The following is a 27,197-nucleotide window of genomic DNA, read 5'->3' on the forward strand; positions in this document are numbered from 1 at the left end:
ACGCCCACCTAGTTGAAAATTGCCCTTTTTTATCCGCGGGAGCCATTCTAAATGAGAATTTCGATGCTAGTAGGTTGTCAATTAAACTACCGGTATATTATTGTTGTTGGGAATTGGATATTAAGTCAAATTAAGTGGTTGTAAAGAGCCAGCAGGTTTTTGAAGCTTCTTTTTGTGAGTATTTGATTTTTGTATGTAAAATGGAGAAAGATAATGTTGAGAGTAGGGATGAAATGCGGAAGCGCAAAGCGCGGGAAAGGATGAGGGCAAAAAGGTCGACGTTTTCATTGGATACTTAAGTTTATATAATCTTCTCGACACGGAGAGGAAATATTTTTGTTTTCCCAACTTGTTGGTTAATTGTGTTTCCAAGTATTTTCCGGCGCGCAAAAAGCTATTTAAATCGCATTAACGGCTTCCGCTTGAGGACCACGGACTTCCGGTTTTTTATGTGTTCATTGCCCCTATAAGGTATATAAAGAGTGTATCGATACCTTGAATGACACGGACATTGACCCTAACGCATTTCGTTGTGGGGAATGTCAGGCCACGATGACGCAAAACGAACAATCATCACCAGCAGGCAATAATAGCCAGCGGGGTTCGGAAAGCAAAATAAAATCCTCAATATCAAAATCTAAACTCAATGATAGAAATAAACCGGCACATGGGAACAGCAGTAAGAATGTCTCTGAAAAAAACACCACAGGAGCAGCTAAAGCAATAATTGACCACCTCACAAAATTACTCCCGGAATTGATTGAATCTGCACTCATAGACAGTACGCTCGCCGTATTGACCTTGACAGAGGAAATAAGATTAATGAAAACTGAACATAGGCAAACAAGAGGAGAACTATCAAACCTTAAGATGCCAATGGCAAGCGTGACAGTCATTCCCGTTGAAAAGACCTTCTACCAGAAAATACTGGACGACATTGGGGCCCTTAGGAAGGAAATCTCTGTACTTACAGAACAGAATATAGAGATCAAAGAAGTCGAAGAAACCAAAGTAGCGACGATTTACACTAATTTTAAGGATATATGCGAGCTGCAAAGTAATATTAAAAACGATATAGGGTTCAACACCACGTCAGTATGGCCGAGCGGTCTAAGGCGCCAGACTCAAAGGGTTAGCTTCCTTCGTTCACGATGTGAATCTGTGTATTCTGGTCCTTGTTTGAGGGCGTGGGTTCGAATCCCATTTCTGACACGATATGTTTTTTGAAAATAACTGGATGAGATGTCATTTTAAAACGTCCAAATTACACAACACCTCGTCAGGATGGCCGAGCGGTCTAAGGCACCAGACTTAAGGTGCTTAGCTTCCTTCGTTCACGATGTGAATCTGTGTATTCTGGTCTTTTTTGAGGGCGTGGGTTCGAATATCACTTCTGACACGAAATGTTTTATGAAAATAACTGAAAGAGGTGTAATTTTAAAACGTCCAAATTACACAACACCACGTCAGGATGGGCGAGCGGTCTAAGGCGTAAGACTCAAGGGGCTTAGCTTCCTTCGTTCACGATGTGAATCTGTGTATTCTGGTCCACGTTTGAGGGCGTGGGTTCGAATCCCACTTTTCTTACACGATATGTTTTATGAAAATAACTGGAAGAGATGTCATTTTAAAACGTCCAAATTACATAGACGCAAGGGTTCTTAGTTTCATTGGTTCACGATGTGAATCTGTGTATTCTGGTCCTCGCTTTAGGGCGTGGGTTCGAATATCACTTCTGACACGAAATGTTTTATGAAAATAACTGAAAGAGGCGTAATTTTAAAACGTTTAAATTTACACAACACCACGTCAGGATGGCCGAGCGGTCTAAGGCGCCAGACTCAAGGGGCTTAGCTTCCTTCGTTCACGATGTGAATCTGTGTATTCTGGTCCTCGTTTGAGGGCGTGGGTTCGAATCCCACTTCTGACACGATATGTTTTATGAAAATAACTGGATGAGATGTCATTTTAAAACGTCCAAATTACACAACACCTCGTCAGGATGGCCGAGCGGTCTAAGGCGCCAGACTCAAGGGGCTTAGTTTCCTTCGTTCACGATGTGAATCTGTGTATTCTGGTCCTCGTTCAAGGGCGTGGGTTCGAATATCACTTCTGACACGATACGTTTTATGAAAATAACTGAAAGAGGTGTAATTTTAAAACGTCCAAATTTCACAACACCACGTCAGGATGGCCGAGCGGTCTAAGGCGCAAGACTCAAGGGGCTTAGCTTCCTTCGTTTACGATGTGAATCTGTGTATTCTGGTCCTTGTTTGAGGGCGTGGGTTCGAATCGCACTTCTGACACGATGTGTTTTATGAAAATAACTGGATGAGATGTAAGTTTAAAACATCCAAATTACATAGACGCAAGGGTTCTTAGTTTCATTGGTTCAATGATGTGAATCTGTGTATTCTGGTTCTCGTTTGAGGGCGTGGGTTCGAATCCCACTTCTGACACGATACGTTTTATGAAAATAACTGAAAGAGGTGTAATTTTAAAACGTCCAAATTACACAACACCACGTCAGGATGGCCGAGCGGTCTAAGGCGCCTAACTCAAAGGGCTTAGCATCCTTCGTTCACGATGTGAATCTGTGTATTCTGGTCCTCGTTTGAGGGCGTGGGTTCGAATCCCATTTCTCACACGATACGTTTTATGAAAATAACTGGATGAGATGTAATTTTAAAACGTCCAAATTTCACAACACCACATCAGGATGGCCGAGCGGTCTAAGGCACCAGACTCAAGGTGCTTAGCTTCGTTCGTTCACGATGTGAATCTGTGTATTCTGGTCTTTTTTGAGGGCGTGGGTTCGAATATCACTTCTGACACGAAGTGTTTTATGAAAATAACTGAAAGAGGTGTAATTTTAAAACGTCCAAATTACACAACACCACGTCAGGATGGGCGAGCGGTCTAAGGCGCAAGACTCAAGGGGCTTAGCTTCCTTCGTTCACGATTTGAATCTGTGTATTCTGGTCCTCGTTTGAGGGCGTGGGTTCGAATCCCACTTTTCTTACACGATATGTTTTATGAAAATAACTGGAAGAGATGTCATTTTAAAACGTCCAAATTACATAGACGCAAGGGTTCTTAGTTTCATTGGTTCACGTTGTGAATCTGTGTATTCTGGTCCTCGCTTTAGGGCGTGGGTTCGAATATCACTTCTGACACGAAATGTTTTATGAAAATAACTGAAAGAGGTGTAATTTTAAAACGTTCAAATTTACACAACAGCACGTCAGGATGGCCGAGCGGTCTAAGGTGCGAGACTCAAGGGGCTTAGCTTCCTTCGTTCACGATGTGAATCTGTGTATTCTGGTCCTCGTTTGAGGGCGTGGGTTCGAATATCACTTCTGACACGATACGTTTTATGAAAATAACTGAAAGAGGTGTAATTTTAAAACGTCCAATTTTCACAACACCACGTCAGGATGGCCGAAGTAGTTAACCCACCGAAATATGGAGAGTTAATTAGGTCATTTAAGTGTGCCGCCAGCCTTCTAGCGCGCTAGACCCGCGCGTGTATACTCGCGTGTGTCTAGAGTGGGGGAACACCGGTTTTTTATCCGGGGGGGTTTCTTTGAGTTCGTTTATTGGTCGAGGGTGGGGGTCGCCAATTGATTAGGTCTTTTTTAACTGGTTAAGGGGCGTGAACTTCTTTATTCGTGACGTAATGGCCAGATTTAGATAAGAGGGTGTTAGCTTATGCGACGTATGTTAGACATCTGTTAACGTCTCGAATTTCACTGGAGACGATTTTCTCTACGCCTACATGTTATTCGCTACTCGGTCATTGCGCTAGAAAGATCAGAAAATTGACTGAACAAGATGTCGCCAATAGTTTTAAAGGTATTGACTGACAACATAATCTTTAACTGTAAAAATTTACTTTAATTGTACGATTACATATACATTAAATGCATAAATAATAAATGAAAAATACAGAAAATAAGATATAATTGAAAAATACATAAAAGTAAGATATAAAATGAAAATACACAAAATAGATAAGATGAAATATATAAATATGAATAAATTTTAAAAAGTAAATATATATGAATAAATTTTAAAAAGTAATCTTTAAAAGCAAAGGCCCCTCTGTAACGAATCAATAGAGTATTATTATACCCTATTGTAAACCTTTTCAAATGCTAATATATACTTACCACCCGCCACGGTGATTAGGATCGGGGTGTCGCGCGGAACTGCAAAAGATTAGTTTACAATTAATAAATGATTCATTAGTTTACAGTTAATAAATGATTTAAAAAAGTTTTCTATTTACCGTCAGATAGGTTTAACGTTATCTCGCGATGATCGGCGCCAGGAATCGGAGGTCCTTCCTGAATGACAACAGCCTGGGCTGGTTGTTGAATTCGCTCAAGCGGGTCATCGGGAGGAAGGATGTTTGGAGGAGGGGAAGGAGTACCAGGGTATGGGGGAGGAGGGGTTTCGATACGGGGCCGGTATTCAGTGTTGATAACGTTACGTAAAATGGGGATATCTATGTCACCATCGTCACCCCAATTACTCTCCCACGAATAAGGAGATTCAGCACCGGCCGGAATTAAATTACGATTGGGTGCCGGCGAAACCGGAGCTTCGTCGGCTAAACCCCAATCGACCGAGCCGGCGCGGCTCTGAGGTGCCATTTCTTGAGCGTTGAAAAAGACCTCAATTTTTCTAGCTCTTACCAGAGCGCATCTATCTCCGTTATGCGGGAATCGTAAATGGGGGTCATAGACATCTTCCCCTCCCGGCATAATGCGAATTGAAGGGGCACCCAACCTTCCTATATCCACAACTCGGAGGGTTCCAAGAAAAAAATTTAAAAATTCTTTTTGATCTGGCCCTTTTACGTAAACGGTATCGCAACCTCGGGTTAATTGTTGAAGTACGGTTCGGATCTCGTCTTGACCGTATTCACCATCACGCCCCAAACCGGAATGTCTGAGGTTATTATAAATAACCGTGTTATCCGTTCTACGGAAACACTCCTCGTCAGGAATTTGAAAATTCCTAACGCTGCGTTCACCGCTATCGCGTATGCAGCCTATCTATTAAAATGAAAACACACGTATAAGGAAAAATTCTAAAATATTAGTTAAGATTTAATACCTCTTTGACTAGAAACCTACAACGTAGGTTCCTAGCGCGACTAAAAACGATCGCGAAGCTCGTGGCGATAAAGATAAGGGACTCCCTATTTTAAAATATAAGTCTCTTAATCGAGGGTTTAAATCTAATAGAAAATACTTACATTATATGTATATATTAAGTTTCTAAAAAGACTTCTGAGTAAAGAAGAGGTTATAGATATATGGTGATGCGTTAGAAACTAAAAGACACTAAGATAAGGGTCACTGTTGCCTAACCATTTTAAAATACTAGAAAAATACTTACATTTTTTTATTGCGAGACTAGAAGAAGAAGTTATTGAGTTTATGAAATTTTATTGCGTTGTAGAGAATACAAAGGCTTAAACGCTGTATTTATACATTTTTTCTCACCCACGAGTATACTAGGAGTCCGATAGTAACACGAAACCGTTCATCGGTGATAGTATAATTAGTTATAAAATTTTCGATAGTTAAGTGTAGCCTTAAGATTACACGTGAAAGACTTGGATAATAAATTAAAGGAAAACAGATGTGTTTGGAGACTTTGAAAAATAAAAGATACGAATGAAATCTAATATTATTTAATCTATACATATATAATAACATAAATAAAGACGATCATCGACGATAGGAAAGATTTATAAAATATCTATAACTAAGTTTAAGATTACAACTGAACGAGTTATATAAAGTTAAACTAAACCAGATGTGTTTGGAGACTTAAAAATAAAAGATGCGTATGTAATTTAATATTATAACGCGAATAAATACGTTCATCGGCCTATGGGAAAGAGTTAGTTATAAATTGTCACACGCCGAAAACTAATTTAATTTTGACCTTAAGGTTATAATTATTCAATTTCGTTAAAAAGAAACAGATGTCGTTGAAGGTTTAAATATAAATTTAATTTACTGAATATATAATGACGTAGTTAAGTAATATGAAACCCTCTCGGACGTAAAGCTAGAAAAGATAACAACCGTATAGTATAAAAGCTCAGACTCAACGTTCGAGATTCATTCGTGCCGAAATTACTGCATTAACATCTCGCAGCAAGAAATTTCTATTCCTGAGAATGGTGAGTACTTTATACTTTTTCAATGAGATTAGAAGATTTAGTTCATAGGAAATAGGCATTTCAATAGGCCGAATCAAAGGATGAGACACAATCCTGTGACAAAGAAGTAGAGACCTTGTTATCTCAGTCGGGATTTAAAAAGGAAGATTGGAAAGATCATATAATAGAATATGGTCGGGATAGATTATTAGGTGTTAAAATATCGTCGTTCAATGGTACTCTATACCTTGATATTAGGAGGTACGCGAAATCAAAGAACCCGCGAAAACCGTTTCCCATCCCTACTAAGGACGGTATATGTATTAAATACGAGAGCGCATTTGAACTGAAATCAATTCTGAACAACGCTCAGGGAGATTGGGGCGCAACGGTATATATGTCAGAAGAACCCATTCAAATAGCCACCACGCCTGACCGAGAAATAGCCATCTTTAAATACAGAGGACAACCCTATGAGAAGCAGTTCGTAATTAGAGATTCAGACGATCTCCATAACATAATAGTTGCCTTGGAGAAAACAATCAATAGATTTGAAGAACTTTCCCATTAAGAAAAAAATGTCGGACACTTCGTCATCCTCAGATGATGAACTTTATCCCATCGATTTATCCACAAAATTTAGACCTGAACAATATTTCAAGATAGACAAAATATCTAATCGAAAATCTAGAAAATATAAATGTATTACAACAGAATATAATGTTAAATTCCGTAACTTAGAAGAACTAAAATTAACAAAAATTCACGAACAACTTTCCCAAATATTAACATCTCTTATAAACCAAATCACGCAAAATAATGAAGAGTATAACTTAATTAGATTCGCCATAAGCTCCGACGCGTTAGAGAACCCTGTAAATTTAAGATTTATGGCGATAAATGAGTTAACTCCTGATCGATTACTCTCTAGTATCGAAAAGGTGGCTCAGTCCAAACGTAGTCTTTTATTAGAGGGTTCTCTAAAAATTGATGTTATTCTTTTAAAATGCAATGTTCCAATGACAGGTAGAAAAGCGGTGCATAATCGAACTATAGCTGAACTGGATAAATATATTTTTCAAGGTTATGCTTACATACCTATTAGAAATAATGATACTCTATGCGTTTCTAGAGCCTTAGCCGTGGGTAAAAGTCTAGCTGATCGAACTTATTTAAAATCAATAGGAAAGCTAAACGAGTTTAATCAATGGAGCTTCCGATTATTAAGAAATGTAGACCACCCTTCCCAAAAAACCGCGGCTTTAGAGTTACACGCATTAGCCGAAGTCCCGGAGGGTCCTGTAGATTTATTGGGTGTTCAAAAGTTTCAAAATGCCTTGTCAGATTACCAGATTGTAATTTTTTCAGCGGAAGAGAAGTTTGAGAAAATATTTATAGGTCCTCACAAGGAAAAAAAAATTTTCCTCCTCAAAGTTGGGAATCATATGCATGTTGTACGGTCTTACATCTCAATGTTCGCGGCTAAGGCTTATTGTCAATACTGTTTAACCCTATTTTACGGTCTGGAAGAAAAATCTAGTCATTCTTGCTCGGAAACGGCTAAGTGTTACCGCTGTTTAACAACGGAGGCTTATCATGAAAAAGACGAGTATAAACTCATAAGATGCGAGGAGCGTAATAGATATTTAAAGGGAACCGAATGTTTCAATAACCATAAGAGTAACGGAACATGCGATTCTTTGAAACGATGCGGAAATTGCGCTCGCGAAATAAAACCAAATCATAAGTGTGATCTAAATTGCAAAAATTGTAAAATTACGCATGAAAAAAATCATTGTTGGGTGATGCCCCTAGATATTGATTATCCTCCTGTTCGTCTTCTATACTTCGATTGTGAAACTATCCCTTTAAATAATGAACACACTCCCGTACTCTTGGTTTCCGCTGCGCAAGAATCCGTTGATTCAAAAGAATTTACCATTCGTGTCTTTAGGGGCTTTGATTGTATAAAGGATTTTATAGACTATCTTTTCCAATGTGAGACAAGCTCTATTAAAAAGGGAAATAAGAAAGTAAAGGTTGCGCGAATGTTGTTTTCCGATGTAATCTGCTGCGCTCATAACGGGGCAGGGTTCGATTTTTTCTTTATATTGAAAGAAATACTTAGAAGGAATATAGTTCCTGAGCCTATCTTCAACGGTTCAAAAATCATGGCACTCTTCTTAAAAAATCTAAAGATCAAATTCATTGACAGTTACAGATTTATTAGTGTCCCCTTAAGAAAATTTTCATCTACATTCGATCTCGGGGAAGAAAAAAAAGACTATTTCCCGCATCTGTTCCATAATGAAAAAACGTTAGACTATGTAGGCCCTATACCCGAGATACATCAATTTGAGCCCGATAATTTTAAAGATAAGGAGCACGCGGATTTTATGAAATGGTATTCGGAAAGAAAGGATAAGCCCTATAATCTGAGACAGGAGCTTGAAACATACGCTATTCAAGATGTTAAGGTCCTACAATTAGGAATGGAAAAATTTAGAGAGTTATTTAGGAATGTCTCCGGGGTCGACGTGCTTAACGTAGGTGGTATTACCATAGCGGGAACAGTAACTAATATTTTCCTTCACAAACATCTTGAAAAATACACACTAGGTGTCGTACCTGCAAAGGGTTTTCGTGGAAATTTCAGTATCGGAGCCTTAAAGTGTATAGCCTTGGAAGAAAAATTACGCGGGGTAAAATTTCAAACTGCCTTGTCATTGGAAGGGGAAAAAAGGGTGTCAAACTATTTAATAGACGGATATTGTAAAAATCCTGAAATTGTTTTAAACTATAACGGTTGCATCTATCACGGATGTGTAAAACACACAAAACATTACGAGTACAATCCTATAGTTAAAGATCTAAACAGAAATGTCTACGAAAGAACTCTAGATAGGGAAAATTATCTAAAAAAGATTTTACCGAACGCCGAACACCTCAATATTTGGGAATGCGAGTTCAATGAGAGATTACGAGATGATCCTGACGCTAAACTCTATTGTGACAGTTTAAAATTTAAACAACCAATTGGATCCAGGAGTGCCTTGTACGGAGGAAGAAGCGAGTGTATATGTCTGTATTATAAGGCAAAACCGGGCGAGTCTATTCAATACCTAGATATCTGCTCGCTCTATCCTTACGTATGTAAATGGGGCGTATTTCCTAAAGGTCATCCTGAAATTATTACGAAAGACTTCAACTTTGAACCTAATTTTTATTTCGGTCTTATTTCTTGTCGAGTATTAGCGCCTGAAAATCTATTTTTGCCTGTCCTTCCAATTAAAACTAAAAAGAAACTTTTCTTTGCTTTGTGTTTAAAATGCGTTGAAACTGAACAATCAGTCTGTACACATAATTCGGAAGAAAGATCCTTCTGTGGTTGTTGGCCAAGTCCCGAGGTATATCTAGCAGTTAAAAATGGATATAAGATTCTAGAGTTTTTTGAAGTCCAACATTACAAAGATAAGTTTGACAGAAAAGAAAATACCGGTTTATTTGACACGTTCATTGATTGTTACCTTAAAATTAAACAATCTAGTTCAGGTTGGCCTTCGGGAATAGAAAGCGAAGAGCAAAAAGAAGCGTATTTAAAATCAATTTATGACCGAGAAGGAATAGTTATTAATAAAGAAGAGATAGTGGACAACCCCACTCTCCGCGCCATTAGTAAACTATGTCTAAATTCGCTTTGGGGAAAAATGGGTTATAATACGGATAAGAGAAAAAATGTATACATTGACTCTTACGCTGGATTAGTTCAGATAATAACTGATGAAACGAAAGAACTGTTAGACCTGAAACCGGTAAACGATAAAATCTGTTTAGTCAGTTATAAACTTAAAAAAGAATACGCTCCTACCTACTACAAAGGAAATCCCACGATAGCTTCCTTTGTTAGTTCATTAGGACGTATCGAGTTGTATAATACGATAAGTAAAATGGGTAAGAGGTTACTTTATTGTGACACTGATTCATGTATAGTTGTAACAAAGGAAGGGGAATATCTACCACCCTTATCTAGTAATCTAGGGTGTTGGACGGATGAGTTAAAGGGTGAGACGATTCTCGAATTTGTCTCGACAGGGCCTAAGTCGTACGCTTACCGTACCACAGACGGTAAATCTGTTATTAAAATGAAAGGTATTACCCTTAACAGAAGAAATGAAGAAATCATTAACTTTGATTCGATTAAAAGTGTTTTATATAGTCCCTCTAAAACTTTGTCGGTCACCGTTCCATTTAATGTTGTAAGACGTAAAGAAACAGCTACACTTTTATTAGGCAATCTAAAGAAAACCTTTGGATATAGTTTCAATAAACGTAGAGTCTTAGAGGATTACACAACACTTCCTTACGGATATTTAAATCATCAAGACCCGTCTGCCACGTCAAATGAGAAAACGGACCACTAAACATCGGGTCACGTTTTCCCACCTTGTTAAAGTGAGAGTGATACCGTACGAAGATCGAGTCAACTACGAGTTCATAGACGATATTAGAGAACGTTTTAAAAATGGAGAACGGGTTAGAGTATCGCCTCCGCTTAGAAACACCGATGACCATTTTACTGGCTGGCCCAAGCAGCTCGGGGAAAACAACGTGGGTAATAAATTTACTCAAATATAAAGACATTATCATGGACAAACCTCCTGATAGAATAGTCTATTGCTATAGTGTTTATCAGGACATTTTTGATGAACTGAAACTCTTTTTACCTATTGAATTCCACGAAGGACTAATTCCTAATGATTCTGATTTTTTTGATAAACGAATAAATAATCTTTTAATCCTAGACGATCTAGCTAACACCTGTACCAAACAGGAGTTTATAAGTAATCTTTTTTGTGTCGGGAGTCATCATTTATCTTTAAGCATCGTGCTGCTGTCTCAAAATGTCTTTAACCCAGGTAAATATTCTAGAAATATATCATTGAACTGTTCTTATATCGTTATGTTTAAAAATCCTAGGGATAATAACCAGGTTCGCTATTTAAGTCGTCAGCTTTTTCCTACAGACACCAAACGCCTAACGGAAGCGTACGAAGAGTGTACCGAAAAAGCGTATTCTTATATCTTAATAGATCTAAAACAAAGTACCGATAATAGTTTAAGACTTAGGTCCAATATATTCCCCAATGAAGGACCGATGGTAATCTACGTTAGAAAATAATAATCCATAAAATATAAATCTCAATTTATTTAACCTCATTTCGAGACATGCCTTTACCCGTGTCGGTTAGGAACCAATTACCCTTTTTAAATCTCTTGCGTAAAAGCGGTGTGAAACAAAGAAAACTTTTAATATCAAAGTGTACGCGACCCCAATTGGATTGTATAAGCGGTATTTGTTATAATTTGAAGAACGGCGGTATTCCATTGAATCGTCATAAAAAGAAAAGACTTCAACGTTACAAAAACGTTATAAGGTATTTATCCAAGAGAGGTTTAAGCGACAAAAAGAGGCGACAGGTGTTAATTAAACAGGTAGGAGGATTCTGGCCGGCGTTGCTTTCAATGTTAATACCGACAATAGCTTCGGTCTTTACTAGATAATGAAAAAGTGCGTTTTAGTACCAGCGGCTTTACTGACGGACAATCAAAAGGAAGTTAACAGTTTAGACAACGCCATTAAAGAGGTACTGAGAAAGCCTGGTTTTGCCGAGGAAAAATTGAAGGAGTACCTTTTAACTCTTCAAAAATATTTATCTTTAAAGAGTTTAGCGGAGCCACCAAGCGTTACTATCTTGCCACCTACAACGAGTTCGTCTTTTCCAGCACCCGGAGTGTCGAGTAAAATACAGCCTCTAAGTCCTTCATCCTCGTCTTGGATTCCTCCATCGTGGCCTACCCCTATCCAGAATATACCTATTAATATCTCTACCCCCTCCCAAATTGTCCCTACTAATGTCGCTACCCCTCCCCAAAGTATCCCTTTTAATATCTCCTCGAGTCTGACTACCCCACAGCCTATAATGAGTAGTACAGCAATGGGTCAAACACCGGCGATATCGTTTACTACACCAGCGTCTCTCTCTCGAACGACCAGTATGCCAATTTTAACACCCATGGGACCCGTGGTACCGAAACAGTCCGGGACGTCTCAAACGCCGAGTATGCCAGTTTTAACACCCATGGTACCGAATCAGCCCGTGACGTCTCAACAGGCCTTATCAACGAAGGGCGCTTCTGGTTCAAAGTTCCGGAAACTTAACCCTAACGATGAGACTTCGCCGAAAAAAAGACTCGCGAAAATTCCATCTACGAAATCAAAACCGTACCCTACACAAGCCAAAATAAAAAAAGATCGCGAAGCTAGTTTGAAAGAACTTCAAAAGCCCGAATCTAAGATCGAATGGGTAACTTATAGAAAGGCAAAAAAATAACCTTAATAATGATTATTACATTTTATATAAAAGCATCTAACTCATTATATTGAAAAACACGTATCTGATTATATAAAAGCATGTATTTGAGTATATAAAAAAGCTTGTATCTGATTATATATAAAAGCATGATAATTACAATTTATATAAAAGCATGATAATTACAATTTATATAAAAAATTATAATCGAATAATAAATATTTTTATTCTCGCATTCAATACAAGTGTATCTGATTATTAAACATTACAACTTTAATATTTTATTGGTTACATTTTTCATATCTATGTCTTAACAAGTGAAGGCAGATATTCCATAAAGATAAGGCGTCGTTAATTTCCGTTTTATTTTCATACATTTTCAGAACTCTATGAAACGAATTTCCCAGACATCTTTGAATAAGGAAGAATATACAATGAGGTCCGCAACAAAGGGAGAACATATCTTGAATTAATTTATCGTTATAGATCCATCTGGACGCGTATTTGGCCAGGTTAATTTTATACGTATCCGGGCTCTGCCCGTAGCTGCAGAAAAAATTACCTTCATTGTTTTCAACGTAAATGGCTACCCAATGAAGTCCAGGATCCTCGGCTCTCTCCGTGTTCAGAACAAAACAAAATTTCTTCTTTCTAGGTTTCCTGGGAAGCATGTCTCTAGGAAAAGTACCTAGGTAGTAGGGTTTTGTCCTCTGGTCGCATGATAATATTTGATTTATTTGTAACGTATTCATATCACTTTAGATAGTTCGTATTCGTAAAACGTTCCTTTAATTATCTCGTTATTTTTGTCTTTAACGACGTATACTGGAGGATTACGGTATAAAACCTTATCAATAATAAAGATCTCTTTTGTAAAGTAGCCTTTATATCCCTTTGAAAAGGTTTTTTCAAATTTACTCAACCTTACTAAATCACCTTCTTTTAGCTTTGGTTTTGTCCCAGGTTTAATGGTACCGAAAAGACGGTACCACACCTTATGCTCATTTTGTAGGTTAACATTGACTGGCGCGATACCAGTTGAGCGGTGTATCGAGTGATTGTAAGCCTTAACTATTTTTGGTAACGCACCCAGATAGCTACGAGTATCAGCGCTAGTCATGAATTTGTGTATTTTCTCTTGAACCGTTCTGTTAAATATCTCGCAGATCGCAATTTTTTTATTCCCGTAAGCTACGTAGTGATGAATACCTTTCTCTTTAAAATATTGCTGAACTGGTTTAGCTAAAAATTCAGAGCCTGCGTCCGTATTTATATTCGTGGGTACAACATCTTTATGTATTATTTTGAAAGCTCTTATAACTTCCGCGGAAGTCTTGTTTTTAATAGGTATAACGTAGGCGTATTTACTCAAAACATCTATATTACTTAACAAATATTTCATACCCTTGTTGTATCTGGAAAGTTTATCTAAAACTATTAAATCAGCCTGATGAGTCTCATCCATAGATGTCACTGTAATTTTGTTGCGAGGAAACTTTAATCGACGATAACGATGAATAGTATAGCTGGGTTGTTTTAATAGAAAACTCTCAACTTCTTTCCTCGAAGACTGAGGAACTCCTTTCATTAATTTATCCAATCCGGAAAAAGAGGAGGGATTTTCGGGGTCGTAGTACGCGTTTGAGAGAGACATTTTTTCTAAACAAGATCGAAAATGATATCTGATAATATAACGTAGTTGTAGGGTATTATTTAAGAGGGAGAGATACAATTTTCTGGAATATTTTCTAAATAAGGAAAAAAAAAATTGACGTAGGTATAGGAAACGCAACAATAAGAGTAATTTATATTTTATTCGGTTACTTAAAAATTAACAATACATTGTTTTTAGACCGACAAAATTTCCAAGAATATATTTTAAATAGATACGTCATTAAACACTGGATCATTTAGGACATTAGCTTCGGTAGTGGTTGTTCTCTGGCGAATATCTCCTTGGCACCGTTTATCGAGTAATTTCGATATTAAATTCATTTTGCTCTTCTCCGAGGTAACGCATTCCAACGATTTCAAATCCTCTCGGAATATTTTCAGACGCCTTAGAGTAATCCATGACCCAATACACGCGAGATAAGAGTGACATATATTTTAACCGTACATTAGTTCAGTTTTTAGACCGACAAAGTTTCCGAGAATATCGTTAAATAAAATTGAGACGTCGTCTTCGTAATCTCCGTATTCCTCGACAAAGGATTCTAGAATTCTTTCGTAGTTAAGCAACGGAATAGCTCTAATTAGGTTTTTCTCCACTCTCTCGCTCCAATTAGTATCCGTGGGTAAACAAGTGATATCGTGGGCGATTTCGTTGTGACAGCTGATATTTTCGCACGAATCAGTGAAATTAAATAAAATATTGGTCAAACTGTCCAAGATAATTTTCTTCATTATTTCTCTGGCCTCTTCTTTTCGCTTTAATTCGCTACCAATAACATTTTTCAAGTTCTTTAACCTTAACCAACTGTCTTTATTTAATGAAAATCCTTTCGATGTTGAGAATAGAATATTATATCTATTATTCGATCCTCTAATATATTGACGAATATCAACTATTTTTCCTCTCTGACATACGAAGCATTCTAGCTTAACTCTCTGAGTACCGTCAACTAACCAAGTCAGAAATCGTCCCGTTATTCCGTTAAAGAAAGCGTCAATATCCGCTTCGAAAGTCCATATACTATTCCAAATACAACTGTCGAAAGACGCTTCGGTTTTAGTATCGAGTCGTTTGACATTGAAGACGGGAAGAATTCCGCTTCCAACGTAAATGTTTTGCTTCTCCGATAGGTAGTGTACTTGATTCATCTCTAACCGGTTATGAGAGAATGCTTCTTAAATCAGAGGTTATATAGAGCCTTTTTACTCGGGATTAAATAACACCGAGCGATCCCTAGTTATCATGATAGAATTTTCAAATTCGGAATAAATTATGCACGTGACATTGTGTGGTAAATTGTTTTTAAATTTCATATTGATACGTAGATTTCCTTGTCGGGGCAAAGAAAGATGACTAGCCCCCGCATTTTCATCCGGGCTTAAATCTAGGCAATACAAAGCGTAACCTTTTTTGTACTCTTCGTACGTGATAAAATTTCCCTTGTTTTTTCTGTATGTGTTTAGAGAGGTGAATAACGACATGTACTCTCGAGTGTATAGATTGTTTTCGTAATCAGGCGTAAAGGCTTCCGAAGGATAGGTATCGGTACCGACGTTGACGGATAGGTAATTAAGATCAAAGGTTTCAAAATTAAAGGGGTTTAAAGAATGATTACCATTAAAGGCCGAGGTTCGAACTAGACCTATGATTACTCTTTGAGGTATTTTACCTAAGAAGACGTTTTCTCGATTAACGTCGTTCATTCCAGCTGGAATTGAAAAGGTTTTCACGACTGTTTGATTCAAAGGATAGATGGCGCTGGTTTGCTCTAATACCGTAGCGTGGGCTAACATTATTTCGGGATTTATTTTTAGTCTTTTAACGTACAATGAGGCATTATCGATAACCACTTTATATTTCTTATCAGCGGCTTCTTTCGATATTACGCAAAACTCTGGTTTGGATCGAATAAGCCTAAATCTAACGTCTACATTATTCAATAGGAAACGATTTAAGCGACAAATATCAACGTGTAACGGGGCGTATAAATCTATCGTACTCGATACCTTGGCTCTCTCGGCTCTTCTTAATATCCCATTGGTAGTAAGATTTTTATTGGCTGCCACCCAGGCGGAATCGGGATCGATCGGATTATCCTTATAATACAACCCTAGATTTAGTTGGCTTTCTTTAGCATCTATACCGTAATTTAATAAATTCTCGAGATAAGCGATATAAGGGGCTCCTTGGTTAGGGGACTGAACGCTCGTGTTTCCTAAAAAGACGTCAATTTGGGAAAAGAGGGCGGCGTGTAAAAGATTAACCGGAGCTACTTTGGTTTCAGCGGCTGGTACTTCGGTGCCGTCCAAATGAAGCACCCTGACCTTCAGCCTTAACCTAGTTTTAGAAAGGTCGATATAATGTTCGCTCGTGCCAGGGACAAAAAATTCCAAAGGTCCACTATCCGTTACGGAACTTAAAGGTTGATAACTTTCGTCGCTACTAGTTATAATATTAGCGTTCAAAGGGGGTGTCGCGAATAGGTCTAATTCCCCCATCATCCCTTCGAATTGGGCCATCTTGTTTTATGATAAAAAATCGGCCTTTGATCTACTTTTCTTCTTGCGTATCTTCTGACGTTTCCGTCGAATACCAGACCCGTACTGAGAATTAGCCAGACTATCACCCGCTTTATGAATTAAATTTGAGCCGGCTATTTTTAGATTCCTTTTGAACGCTCTCTTGGGTTCTTCTCCAGCGCTTAAATCTTGAATAAACCTTCCACCAAGTCCTAAAGCTTCTTTACCCACGCTCTTAGCTATCGGTTTCGCTAGAGGAGTTAACATTCTCATCAAAGCTCTAAAAATGCCTCCCAAACCAAATCCTTTCTGCACTAATACACCTGGTGGAGATCCAAGGAACTGATCCTGATAATAGGACACGTACCTATTAGGTCGAGACATGTCGTCTAAAGTGAATTTTGATAATGATGCGATCCGATATAAAGGATATAGGAGCGTCGGCTTCGTCTCTAATATCAATTTTGATAGTTTCAATTTCGTTGGATCTTATAGGATAATAGTCTATAGTATCGTATGTGATAATTTTCTCCGACGTATCGTTTTTAGTGGGAATGACGCGTAGAAGAGGTTTGAAACCAGAGCCTATAAACTGGGGGTATATCAGATCAGTGTAAACGTATAAATATTGACTGACTAAATCCGGTTTGAAGTTGGCGTTTGCAGACCCTAATAGACGATTAGTTTGGTCACCGAATCCTAACATAGAACCTAATTTGTTACGAACGCCTCTAAAAAGCACGGTGCACTCCTTATCAGTCGTTATTCGAACGGTACCGTTATCGTTTAATGAGAAATTAAACCGAGATTGATGAGCTTCGGGTATCGCTCTATTCATAGCTTCCAATAGGGCGTCGACGCTATAGGGTCCCTCAGGAATCTTTACCGTTACCATACGATTTTGAAGTTTTAAAGTTTTTTTCAATTTTATCTCGATATAATTATTGGTGTAGTTTATCGTAATATTTCTAGCTTGTTGAGACAATGGAATGGGACAAATGTATTCCCCAGTAATGTACTCGTCCGTTTCGAATCCTAAAACCTGAGCCAGAGGGCCAGGAGCTAGCCTGGCCTGGTGACCGGCATCGACTGATAATTTAACTCTCTTGATAGGAGGCCCAGTCGGGACTGACATATCTATAACCTGTATTTTCACGGGAAAATTCTGTTTTTCAAGCTGAACGGTTAAGTCACGCACCAGTTTATTCTGCATTGAAAAAAATACGGCGTTTCCATTTTTATCTTTCGAACCTTCGTACTTTTGCGGTATTAACTCCACTCTTCTAACGTCCCAGCCATCATTCGTTAAATATCGTTCAGGTACCTGTATTTCGAAAGAGTTACAGGTATTGTCTATTACGGTTGAAATTTTCGGTGTTAATATTTCCGATAAACCAATTTCCCATTCGTTTGAAAGAATAATTGGTTTACCTAATTTCACCGTGAAAGACGATTGTGAATTATCGGGATATTCATCAGTTTTATCACTTAACAGAGTAACGAAAAAAGAATTGACCGACATAATTGATATTTTATTTAAAAATGAATGAGGATTTACACGTTATCCAATTTTATTTAGAAATAAAAGGTTGAACTCGATGTGATGGTTAGAGCGGGGTTCGATCTCGCGATCTATTGATTGGCGAACAAACGCGCTAACCACTACACCGAGAGCAACCTTAATCGCTTCCTACGTTTTAAAGAAGATTACATTAACATATACTTGGAAATAAAACGGGTAAATGTTCATGATAAAAACTATCGGGAGTACCGAATTTACTCATTTGTTCCTGTATGTATTTTATAAAGTCATTTCCGTAAAATTCGGCTTTTTCTTCTAAACACAATGGCGCCGGTGAATCCGTTTCCGGGGCTTTGGCTCTTGGTTGATTTATACCGTGACCCAATCGGGTAAATAAAAGTCCGTCATCTAATTCCTCCAAAATAATGGTACTTCTAGGTAATATGAATCGTTTCAAAATTTCCACCTGATTCTGATACTCGATATCTTTTTCTTGAGGCTCTCTATCTTTAAACATCGGGCATTTCTTCGTAACACGAGCGATTTTCCCACTTTCAGATACTCGGTGTTCGAAACATATTGTATACATAGCGCATTGATCTAAAAGATACGCGACCATATATTGGAAATCCTCGCGCCCTTTGAATCGTTGATACGTCACTATATAACGCATTTTGTAAGATCTCCCTCGGAAGTCACTGCTCTCTTCAAGGCGTTCGTCGAATAACCGAGATAAAGAGAGATCGCTCTCTTATCAAACAAACTCTTATTTAAGTCTGGCGATTACGTCACGACTAAAGACAAGTACAGACACGTCCTAAAAACCCCTAAACAATTAACAAAGACCTAATCAATTGACGGTTATAGAATAGATTACATTAACGACTACCGGGAAATAAAAAGGATAAATATTCCTCGTAGATACTATCGAGAGTCCCTAATTTCCTCAATTCTTCCCGTAAACAACTTTTATGTATTTTTCAATTATATCTTATTTTCTGTGTTTTTCATTTATTATTTATGCATTTAATGTATATGTAATCGTACAATTAAAGTAAATTTTTACAGTTAAAGATTACGTTGTCAGTCAATACCTTTAAAACTATTGGCGACATCTTGTTCAGTCAATTTTCTGATCTTTCTAGCGCAATGACCGAGTAGCGGATAACATGTAGGCGTAGAGAAAACCGTCTCCAGTGAAATTCGAGACGTTAACAGATGTCTAACATACGTCGCATAAGCTAACACCCTCTTATCTAAATCTGGCCATTACGTCACGACTAAAGAAGTTCACGCCCCTTAACCAATTAACAAAGACCTATTCAATTGGCGACCCCACTCTCGACCAATAAACGAACTCAGAGAAACCCCCCCGGATAAAAAACCGGTGTTCCCCCATTCTAAACTCACGCGAGTATACACGCGCGAGTCTAGCGCGCTAGAAGGCTGGCGGCACACTTAAATGACCTAATTAACTCTCCATATTTCGGTGGGTTAACTACTGGCCGAGCGGTCTAAGGTGCCAGACTCAAGGGGCTTAGCTTCCTTCGTTCACGATGTGAATCTGTGTATTCTGGTCCTCGTTTGAGGGTGTGGGTTCGAATCCCACTTCTGACACGAAATGTTTTATGAAAATAACTGAAAGAGGTGTAATTTTAAAACTTCCAAATTACACAACACCACGTCAGGATGGGCGAGCGGTCTAAGGCGTAAGACTCAAGGGGCTTAGCTTCCTTCGTTCACGATGTGAATCTGTGTATTCTGGTCCACGTTTGAGGGCGTGGGTTCGAATCCCACTTTTCTTACACGATATGTTTTATGAAAATAACTGGAAGAGATGTCATTTTAAAACGTCCAAATTACATAGACGCAAGGGTTCTTAGTTTCATTGGTTCACGATGTGAATCTGTGTATTCTGGTCCTCGCTTTAGGGCGTGGGTTCGAATATCACTTCTAACACGAAATGTTTTATGAAAATAACTGAAAGAGGTGTAATTTTAAAACGTTCAAATTTACACAACACCACGTCAGGATGGCCGAGCGGTCTAAGGCGCCAGACTCAAGGGGCTTAGCTTCCTTCGTTCACGATGTGAATCTGTGTATTCTGGTCCTCGTTTGAGGGCGTGGGTTCGGATCCCACTTTTCTTACACGATATGTTTTATGAAAATAACTGGAAGAGATGTAATTTTCAAACGTCCAAATTACATAGACGCAAGGGTTGTTAAATTCATTGGTTCACGATGTGAATCTGTGTATTCTGGTCCTCCTTTTAGGGCGTGGGTTCGAATATCACTTCTGACACGAAATGTTTTATGAAAATAACTGAAAGAGGTGTAATTTTAAAACGTCCAAATTACACAACACCAAGTCACGATGGCCGAGCGGTCTAAGGCGCCAGACTCAAGGGGCTTAGCTTCCTTCGTTCACGATGTGAATCTGTGTATTCTGGTCCTTGTGTGAGGGCGTGGGTTCGAATCCCACTTCTGACACGAATATTTTATGAAAATAACTGAAACAAATGTAATTTTAAAACGTCCAAATTACATAGACGCAAGGGTTCTTAGATTCATTGGTTCACGATGTGAATCTGTGTATTCTGGTCCTCGTTTGAGGGCGTGGGTTCGAATATCACTTCTGACACGATACGTTTTATGAAAATAACTGAAAGAGGTGTAATTTTAATACGTCCAATTTTCACAACACCACGTCAGGATGGCCGAGCGGTCGACAGGGGGCTTCACAAAGGCGCTTATAGCTGAAGCTGATTCCTGAAAGTAGAGACCGATTTCCTCACAACGAGATTACGCTTTAAGCGTCCTCGCACGGCCGTCCGCCTCAGCTCCCAAAAATCTGTTCACAAAAAAAGCCGATTTCTTCCGCTTGGCGCTTACTGAGTCATTCAAAACAAGATGGATTCCGAAGAAGAAGAAATGACTAGCGTAGTAGTTACGTTATTGTTATTAAAGAAAAAACTGTTACTATTGAAAAAAAAAAAGTTGAAACGTTTGAAACGTCGCTGGTGGGTTCACCCGATTTGGGTAAAAAGAAAACAACAAGGCTATTTCCATACTTTGGTAAAACTTTCGTAAAATTAGCAAAGGCCTAGTTATATCTGAGAGAGACTGACATTCTGTTGTGACTAGTGACAGACCCAGTTAAAAGCTAAAATTGTTGAAGCCTAGCCAAACGTTAATTTAACTAACTTTGTAACTTGTATATAGTGCTTTTTTTCTTTCATAAATAGTATATAGGGCTTTAAGTTAGCACTCCATGTCTTTCTTTCACGAATGTGAGTGTTACGGTAACGCAAACGCTTATTCTTCTAGTTAGTTCGGCAGTTTACTTTACTTTCTGTGACGTGCTCGTGTTTGGTGATTAAGAAAAACAACTTTTTATATAAAATTGTCAATAGTTGCGACATTTGTACCTGGTCTGTGTGGTTACCAGCAATCTTATTATGATATTAAGTAATTTGTGAATTTGAATTGTTGAATCTCACATAATTTATTTTGATAGTTAAAGGCAATGAGAAAATATGATCATGAATACTTTCGGAACTTTACACGAATGTCACCCGAGATATTTGATGAACTGGCCAAGCTTTTGCATGGCTCATTAAAAAAAACCCCTCATCTAGAGAGCCATTGTCCCCTAAAAATCGCCTCGCTATAGCTTTAAGGTATGTACGCATTGTTTCTCCATTGAAAATAAATATATTTTTTGTGCTATTTCTAAATTGTGTTACTTTTCCATTACTAAAAGTGGTTTTACTGATTTAGGTATTTAGCAACAGGGGAAAGTCTTGCTAGCATTTCTTATGGCTTTCGTATAGGGAAAAGCACTGCACATGCAGTTATTACTGAAACATGTGATGCTCTTTGGGAGGTTTTACAACCTTTAGTTTTGAAAGTATGGCCTCTTATCTTTAAAAAACCATTTCTACAAGTAATTTTAAACGTATTATGTAAGACCCCAGATAAAAAAATGTGGACGGAAGCTGCGTTCGAGTTCAGCCGTCAATGGCAATATCCTAACGGTTGTGGGGCGGTTGACGGTAAACACATTACAATACAACAGCCACCAAATAGCGGATCCATGTTCTTCAATTATAACGTAGACGTTAATGGGTTCCACAAGTCGCTTGTCAAACCCTTTGCGCTTGCCAATCTGAATTTCCGTTAACGTCTGGAAAATCCCCCAGCATGGCGAGCGGTATCAAAATTTTACCCCAGACAAGCGACTTGTGGATTCCTTTAAAACTGTTTATGTGAACTGCAAGATCCTCAATTCAAAAATTTTACTTTCACTAAAGGGTACAAACTCAATTGTATTGATGGCAGTGGTTGATGCTGAATACAGATTCTTGGCCGTGGATATCGGAGGGTATGGTTCTAACTCGGATGGTGGTATTTTTGGCTCATCGGACATTGGCAAAGCATTAAACAGTGGACAAATAGGATTTCCTGAGCCAACCAAGCTACCGAGAAGTGATGTTATTGCACCCGACGTGCTTCTTGGAGATGAAGCATTTGCTCTGACAACTAATTTTCTAAGACCATTTCCTGGGAAGGGGTTAACATCAAAAATGAGGGTTTTTAATTACCGTCTCAGTAGGGCAAGGTATAGAAATTAAGTTGAATTAAATTGCGTGTATGCAAAACCCACAATAATGCGAATTAACAATTCATGAAGATGTTGCAGCGAGAATGCCTTTGGGATTCTAGGAGCAAGGTGGCGAGTATTCCATCGAACGATAAATCTTATGCCACAGAACGTTGATCGGGTTGTTAAGGCAACTGTTGTCTTGCATAATTACTTAATGTCATCAGAAAAAAACAAGCAACCGTCAAAAAGAGTTTATTGCCCACCAGGCTATGCTGATTTTACAGATAGCCTAGGAATATTGCATGCTGGAACCTGGCAAGATGAGCCTCAAACTGGTTTACGCAACTTAAGAGGTTCACAAGCGCGAAACTTTTCATTAAATGCAAGGCAATGTCGTGATAGTTACGCAGAGTATTTCTGGAATGAAGGAGCTGTTCCTTGGCAATGGGATTTGCCAGGCGTTAAAAAATAAATAAACAATTGTAAACGTTAAAATAGTTTATTAAACATTAATATCTTCAATTTGTTCTGACAAGTCAATAAATTCATTAATGCAATTGTAAATTTGATTTTGACACTGTCTTAGGTATTTTTTATCAACTTTTCTCAGCTGACTAGCAATGAAATCGGCAAACAACTGGGCTTCGTCTTTTGATTTTGGAGCAGCGACTTTGGCTAAAATTCTAACATATATTTGAATAGTTTAAAAATACAATCATAACTATGTAATGGATAAATTACAAAATCATATTGATCCAGCTAGAGAACTTTCATACCCATCAATTTTATTAATTTCCACATCCTCTATGGTCCGTTGTCGCTTCCTAACTTTTGATGGCTCTGTGAGCGATGAGGATGGCAACTTCGATGACGATGATAATGATCTTGTCTCACCACAGCCTTCATTTGCAATATCAGGAGCCTCTGTGAAGGATGAGGATGGCAATTTCGATGATGATGTTGATGATCTCGTCTCACAACAGTCTTCACTCACAATATCTGGTCTTGTTACTGGCAGCCTTTCTTCTATTTCCGACGATTCATCCTAAGTAACAGTGCGATTCCATTAATGCATTAAATAAAAAAGTATATGTGCTATTGTAAGTCTCGACAAGTAGCAAATCACTCAGTATAATTAGTGTAAACTCTGGTTTTAACTGAACAAAAGGGATTATACGAAATCTTAAAAAGCCCTACCCTTGCCTGTGCTAAAAACATTACGTGTACAATTAATCGGTGAAGAGACTGAGTTTTGAGTGATTTGCCCCTCGGTACTTGACTCACATCTCGTGAAATTATTTCCTCATTTCCATTGAATTTTCCGCACATGTTTGATGTTGTACTGAAATTGTATGATATAAATGTTTAATAGAACAAATCTTTGAAGGTTAAACAATAAGCATACTGTCTCCTCGTGACCACGTCTTTTAAAAACAATAAACTTTTAAAAAATGGCCATGTTATCATCGATACATCTTCTTCTTCTATATACTCCTGCCCTGATTTTGTTTTTGAGATTAAATGAAAATGTTCCCGAAACTGCTCTTTAAGATATTTCCAGGTAGTTTTTGCATCTTTTTCTGTTGAAAAAATGTAAAATGAAAGTCGTTTAAGAGTTTTATTTATCATAATAATCTACTTACTTATCATTTTGGTTTCAATTTCTACTTCATCCCAGGCATTTTCTAATTCATCTCGGTCTCTGTGTTTTTTATCAAATTTGTTCCATATAATTTCTTTTCTCCTAATTACCTCTATAAGATTTTCCTTCTTTTCAATTTCTTTCAGACGTTTATCCGCCTTTAAAGCCTTTTCATTTTGTTTGCGTTCTTTTAAAGAACTCATCTCATTACATAAAAAATTGGCAGTTAACTCCGCCAATAATTTGAATATTTGACGCCGTCGCGAAAGGATCGTCTGCTTGGACTTTTAAAATACCGTTTCAGCTTGCTCAAATATCTAGGGGAGATAGATAGAAGCTGACAACGTCAATCAGCTTCAGCTTTCGGCATATTCTACTTTCCAGTCGACATAAGCCGCTTTGTGAACCCTCACGCGCAAGCGGAGAACGAAATAAGCTCTCGGTTTCAGCAATCAGCTTCAGCTATAAGCGCCTTTGTGAACGGGGCTTTAGGCGCCAAACTCAAGGGGCGTAGCTTCCTTCGTTCACGATGTGAATCTGTGTATTCTGCTCCACGTTTGAGGGCGTGGGTTCGAATCCCACTTTTCTTACACGATATGTTTTATGAAAATAACTGGAAGAGATGTAATTTTCAAACGTCCAAATTACATAGACGCAAGGGTTGTTAAATTCATTGGTTCACGATGTGAATCTGTGTATTCTGGTCCTCCTTTTAGGGCGTGGGTTCGAATATCACTTCTGACACGAAATGTTTTATGAAAATAACTGAAAGATGTGTAATTTTAAAACGTCCATATTACACAACACCAAGTCACGATGGCCGAGCGGTCTAAGGCGCCAGACTCAAGGGGCTTAGCTTCCTTCGTTCACGATGTGAATCTGTGTATTCTGGTCCTTGTTTGAGGGCGTGGGTTCGAATCCCACTTCTGACACGAATATTTTATGAAAATAACTGAAACAAATGTAATTTTAAAACGTCCAAATTACATAGACGCAAGGGTTCTTAGATTCATTGGTTCACGATGTGAATCTGTGTATTCTGGTCCTCGTTTGAGGGCGTGGGTTCGAATATCACTTCTGACACGATACGTTTTATGAAAATAACTGAAAGAGGTGTAATTTTAAAACGTCCAATTTTCACAACACCACGTCAGGATGGCCGAGCGGTCTAAGGCGCCACACTCAAGGAGCTTAGCTTCCTTCGTTCACGATGTGAATCTGTGTATTCTGGTCCTCGCTTGAGGGCGTGGGTTCGAATCCCACTTTTCTTACACGATATGTTTTATGAAAATAACTGGAAGAGATGTCATTTTAAAACGTCCAAATTACATAGACGCAAGGGTTCTTAGTTTCATTGGTTCACGATGTGAATCTGTGTATTCTGGTCCTCGTTTGAGGGCGTGGGTTCGAATATCACTTCTGACACGATACGTTTTATGAAAATAACTGAAAGAGGTGTAATTTTAAAACGTCCAATTTTCACAACACCACGTCAGGATGGCCGAGCGGTCTAAGGCGCCACACTCAAGGGGCTTAGCTTCCTTCGTTCTCGATGTGAATCTGTGTATTCTGGTCCTCGTTTGAGGGCGTGGGTTCGAATCCCACTTTTCTTACACGATATGTTTTATGAAAATAACTGGAAGAGATGTCATTTTAAAACGTCCAAATTAGATAGACGCAAGGGTTATTAGTTTCATTGGTTCACGACGTGAATCTGTGTATTTTGGTCCTCGCTTTAGGGCGTGGGTTCGAATATCACTTCTGACACGAAATGTTTTATGAAAATAACTGAAAGAGGTGTAATTTTAAAACGTTCAAATTTACACAACACCACGTCAGGATGGCCGAGCGGTCTAAGGTGCCAGACTCAAGGGGCTTAGCTTCCTTCGTTCACGATGTGAATCTGTGTATTCTGGTCCTCGTTTGAGGGTGTGGGTTCGAATCCCACTTCTGACACGAATGTTTTATGAAAATAACTGGATGAGATGTAATTTTAAAACGTCCAAATTTCAAAACACCACATCAGGATGGCCGAGCGGTCTAAGGCACCAGACTCAAGGTGCTTAGCTTCCTTCGTTCACGATGTGAATCTGTGTATTCTGGTCTTTTTTGAGGGCGTGGGTTCGAATCCCACTTCTGACACGAAATGTTTTATGAAAATAACTGAAAGAGGTGTAATTTTAAAACGTCCAAATTACACAACACCACGTCAGGATGGCCGAGCGGTCTAAGGTGCCAGACTCAAGGGGCTTAGCTTCCTTCGTTCACGATGTGAATCTGTGTATTCTGGTCCTTGTTTGAGGGCGTGGGTTCGAATCCCACTTCTGACACGAATGTTTTATGAAAATAACTGGAAGAGATGTAATTTTAAAACGTCCAAATTACATAGACGCAATGGTTCTTAGTTTCATTGGTTCACGATGTGAATCTGTGTATTTTGGTCCTCGCTTTAGGGCGTGGGTTCGAATATCACTTCTGACACGATACGTTTTATGAAAATAACTGAAAGAGGTGTAATTTTATAACGTCCAAATTTCACAACACCACGTTAGGATGTCCGAGCGGTCTAAGGCGCCAGACTCAAGGGGCTTAGCTTCCTTAGTTTGCGATGTGAATCTGTGCATTCTTGTCCTCGTTTGAGAGCGTGGGTTCGAATCCCACTTTTCTTGCACGATATG

General features: G+C 38.4%; 3 protein-coding genes and 4 non-coding genes across 8 annotated transcripts; 6 read left to right on the top strand and 1 right to left on the bottom strand.

Annotated features, from left to right (window-relative positions):
* The first annotated feature begins 1,091 nt into the window (after positions 1 to 1,091).
* On the top strand, positions 1,092 to 1,212 carry TRNAL-CAA (transfer RNA leucine (anticodon CAA)). Its single transcript has 2 exons — positions 1,092 to 1,129; positions 1,167 to 1,212. It is a non-coding gene; the product is annotated as a tRNA-Leu (tRNA).
* A 596-nt stretch (positions 1,213 to 1,808) lies between these two features.
* On the top strand, positions 1,809 to 1,930 carry TRNAL-CAA (transfer RNA leucine (anticodon CAA)). The gene is made up of 2 exons: positions 1,809 to 1,846; positions 1,885 to 1,930. It is a non-coding gene; the product is annotated as a tRNA-Leu (tRNA).
* Positions 1,931 to 4,015: 2,085 nt separating this feature from the next.
* Positions 4,016 to 5,903, bottom strand: LOC149667041 (uncharacterized). Its single transcript, XM_089841675.1, has 4 exons — positions 5,898 to 5,903; positions 4,292 to 5,063; positions 4,173 to 4,211; positions 4,016 to 4,104 (listed from the first exon to the last, which is right to left on the bottom strand). Exons 1-4 carry the CDS (start codon positions 5,901 to 5,903, stop codon positions 4,073 to 4,075), a joined length of 849 nt encoding a protein of 282 aa, XP_089697801.1. The 3' UTR covers positions 4,016 to 4,072.
* Positions 5,904 to 6,762: 859 nt separating this feature from the next.
* On the top strand, positions 6,763 to 10,605 carry LOC149667042 (uncharacterized). Its single transcript, XM_089841676.1, has one exon. The coding sequence runs from the start codon at positions 6,763 to 6,765 to the stop codon at positions 10,603 to 10,605; it is 3,843 nt and encodes a 1,280-aa protein (XP_089697802.1).
* Positions 10,348 to 12,783, top strand: LOC149667043 (uncharacterized). 2 transcript variants are annotated; one of them, XM_089841744.1, is made up of 4 exons: positions 10,348 to 11,100; positions 11,162 to 11,677; positions 11,743 to 11,829; positions 11,908 to 12,783. In XM_089841744.1, the coding sequence occupies exons 2-4, from the start codon at positions 11,411 to 11,413 to the stop codon at positions 12,574 to 12,576; spliced, it is 1,023 nt and encodes a 340-aa protein (XP_089697870.1). In that variant the 5' UTR covers positions 10,348 to 11,100; positions 11,162 to 11,410; the 3' UTR covers positions 12,577 to 12,783. The 2 variants fall into 2 exon arrangements, with proteins under 2 accessions (XP_089697870.1, XP_089697869.1); XM_089841743.1 differs by having other exon boundaries at positions 10,348 to 11,677.
* A 13,570-nt stretch (positions 12,784 to 26,353) lies between these two features.
* On the top strand, positions 26,354 to 26,475 carry TRNAL-CAA (transfer RNA leucine (anticodon CAA)). The gene is made up of 2 exons: positions 26,354 to 26,391; positions 26,430 to 26,475. It is a non-coding gene; the product is annotated as a tRNA-Leu (tRNA).
* A 252-nt stretch (positions 26,476 to 26,727) lies between these two features.
* TRNAL-CAA (transfer RNA leucine (anticodon CAA)) lies at positions 26,728 to 26,849 on the top strand. The gene is made up of 2 exons: positions 26,728 to 26,765; positions 26,804 to 26,849. It is a non-coding gene; the product is annotated as a tRNA-Leu (tRNA).
* Positions 26,850 to 27,197: the final 348 nt, after the last annotated feature.

Source organism: Phalangium opilio, unplaced genomic scaffold (genome assembly GCF_054372755.1).
Source record: "Phalangium opilio isolate 3A_F unplaced genomic scaffold, DU_Popi_V2 ptg000060l_1, whole genome shotgun sequence".
Classification (NCBI taxonomy): Eukaryota; Metazoa; Arthropoda; class Arachnida; order Opiliones; family Phalangiidae; genus Phalangium; species Phalangium opilio.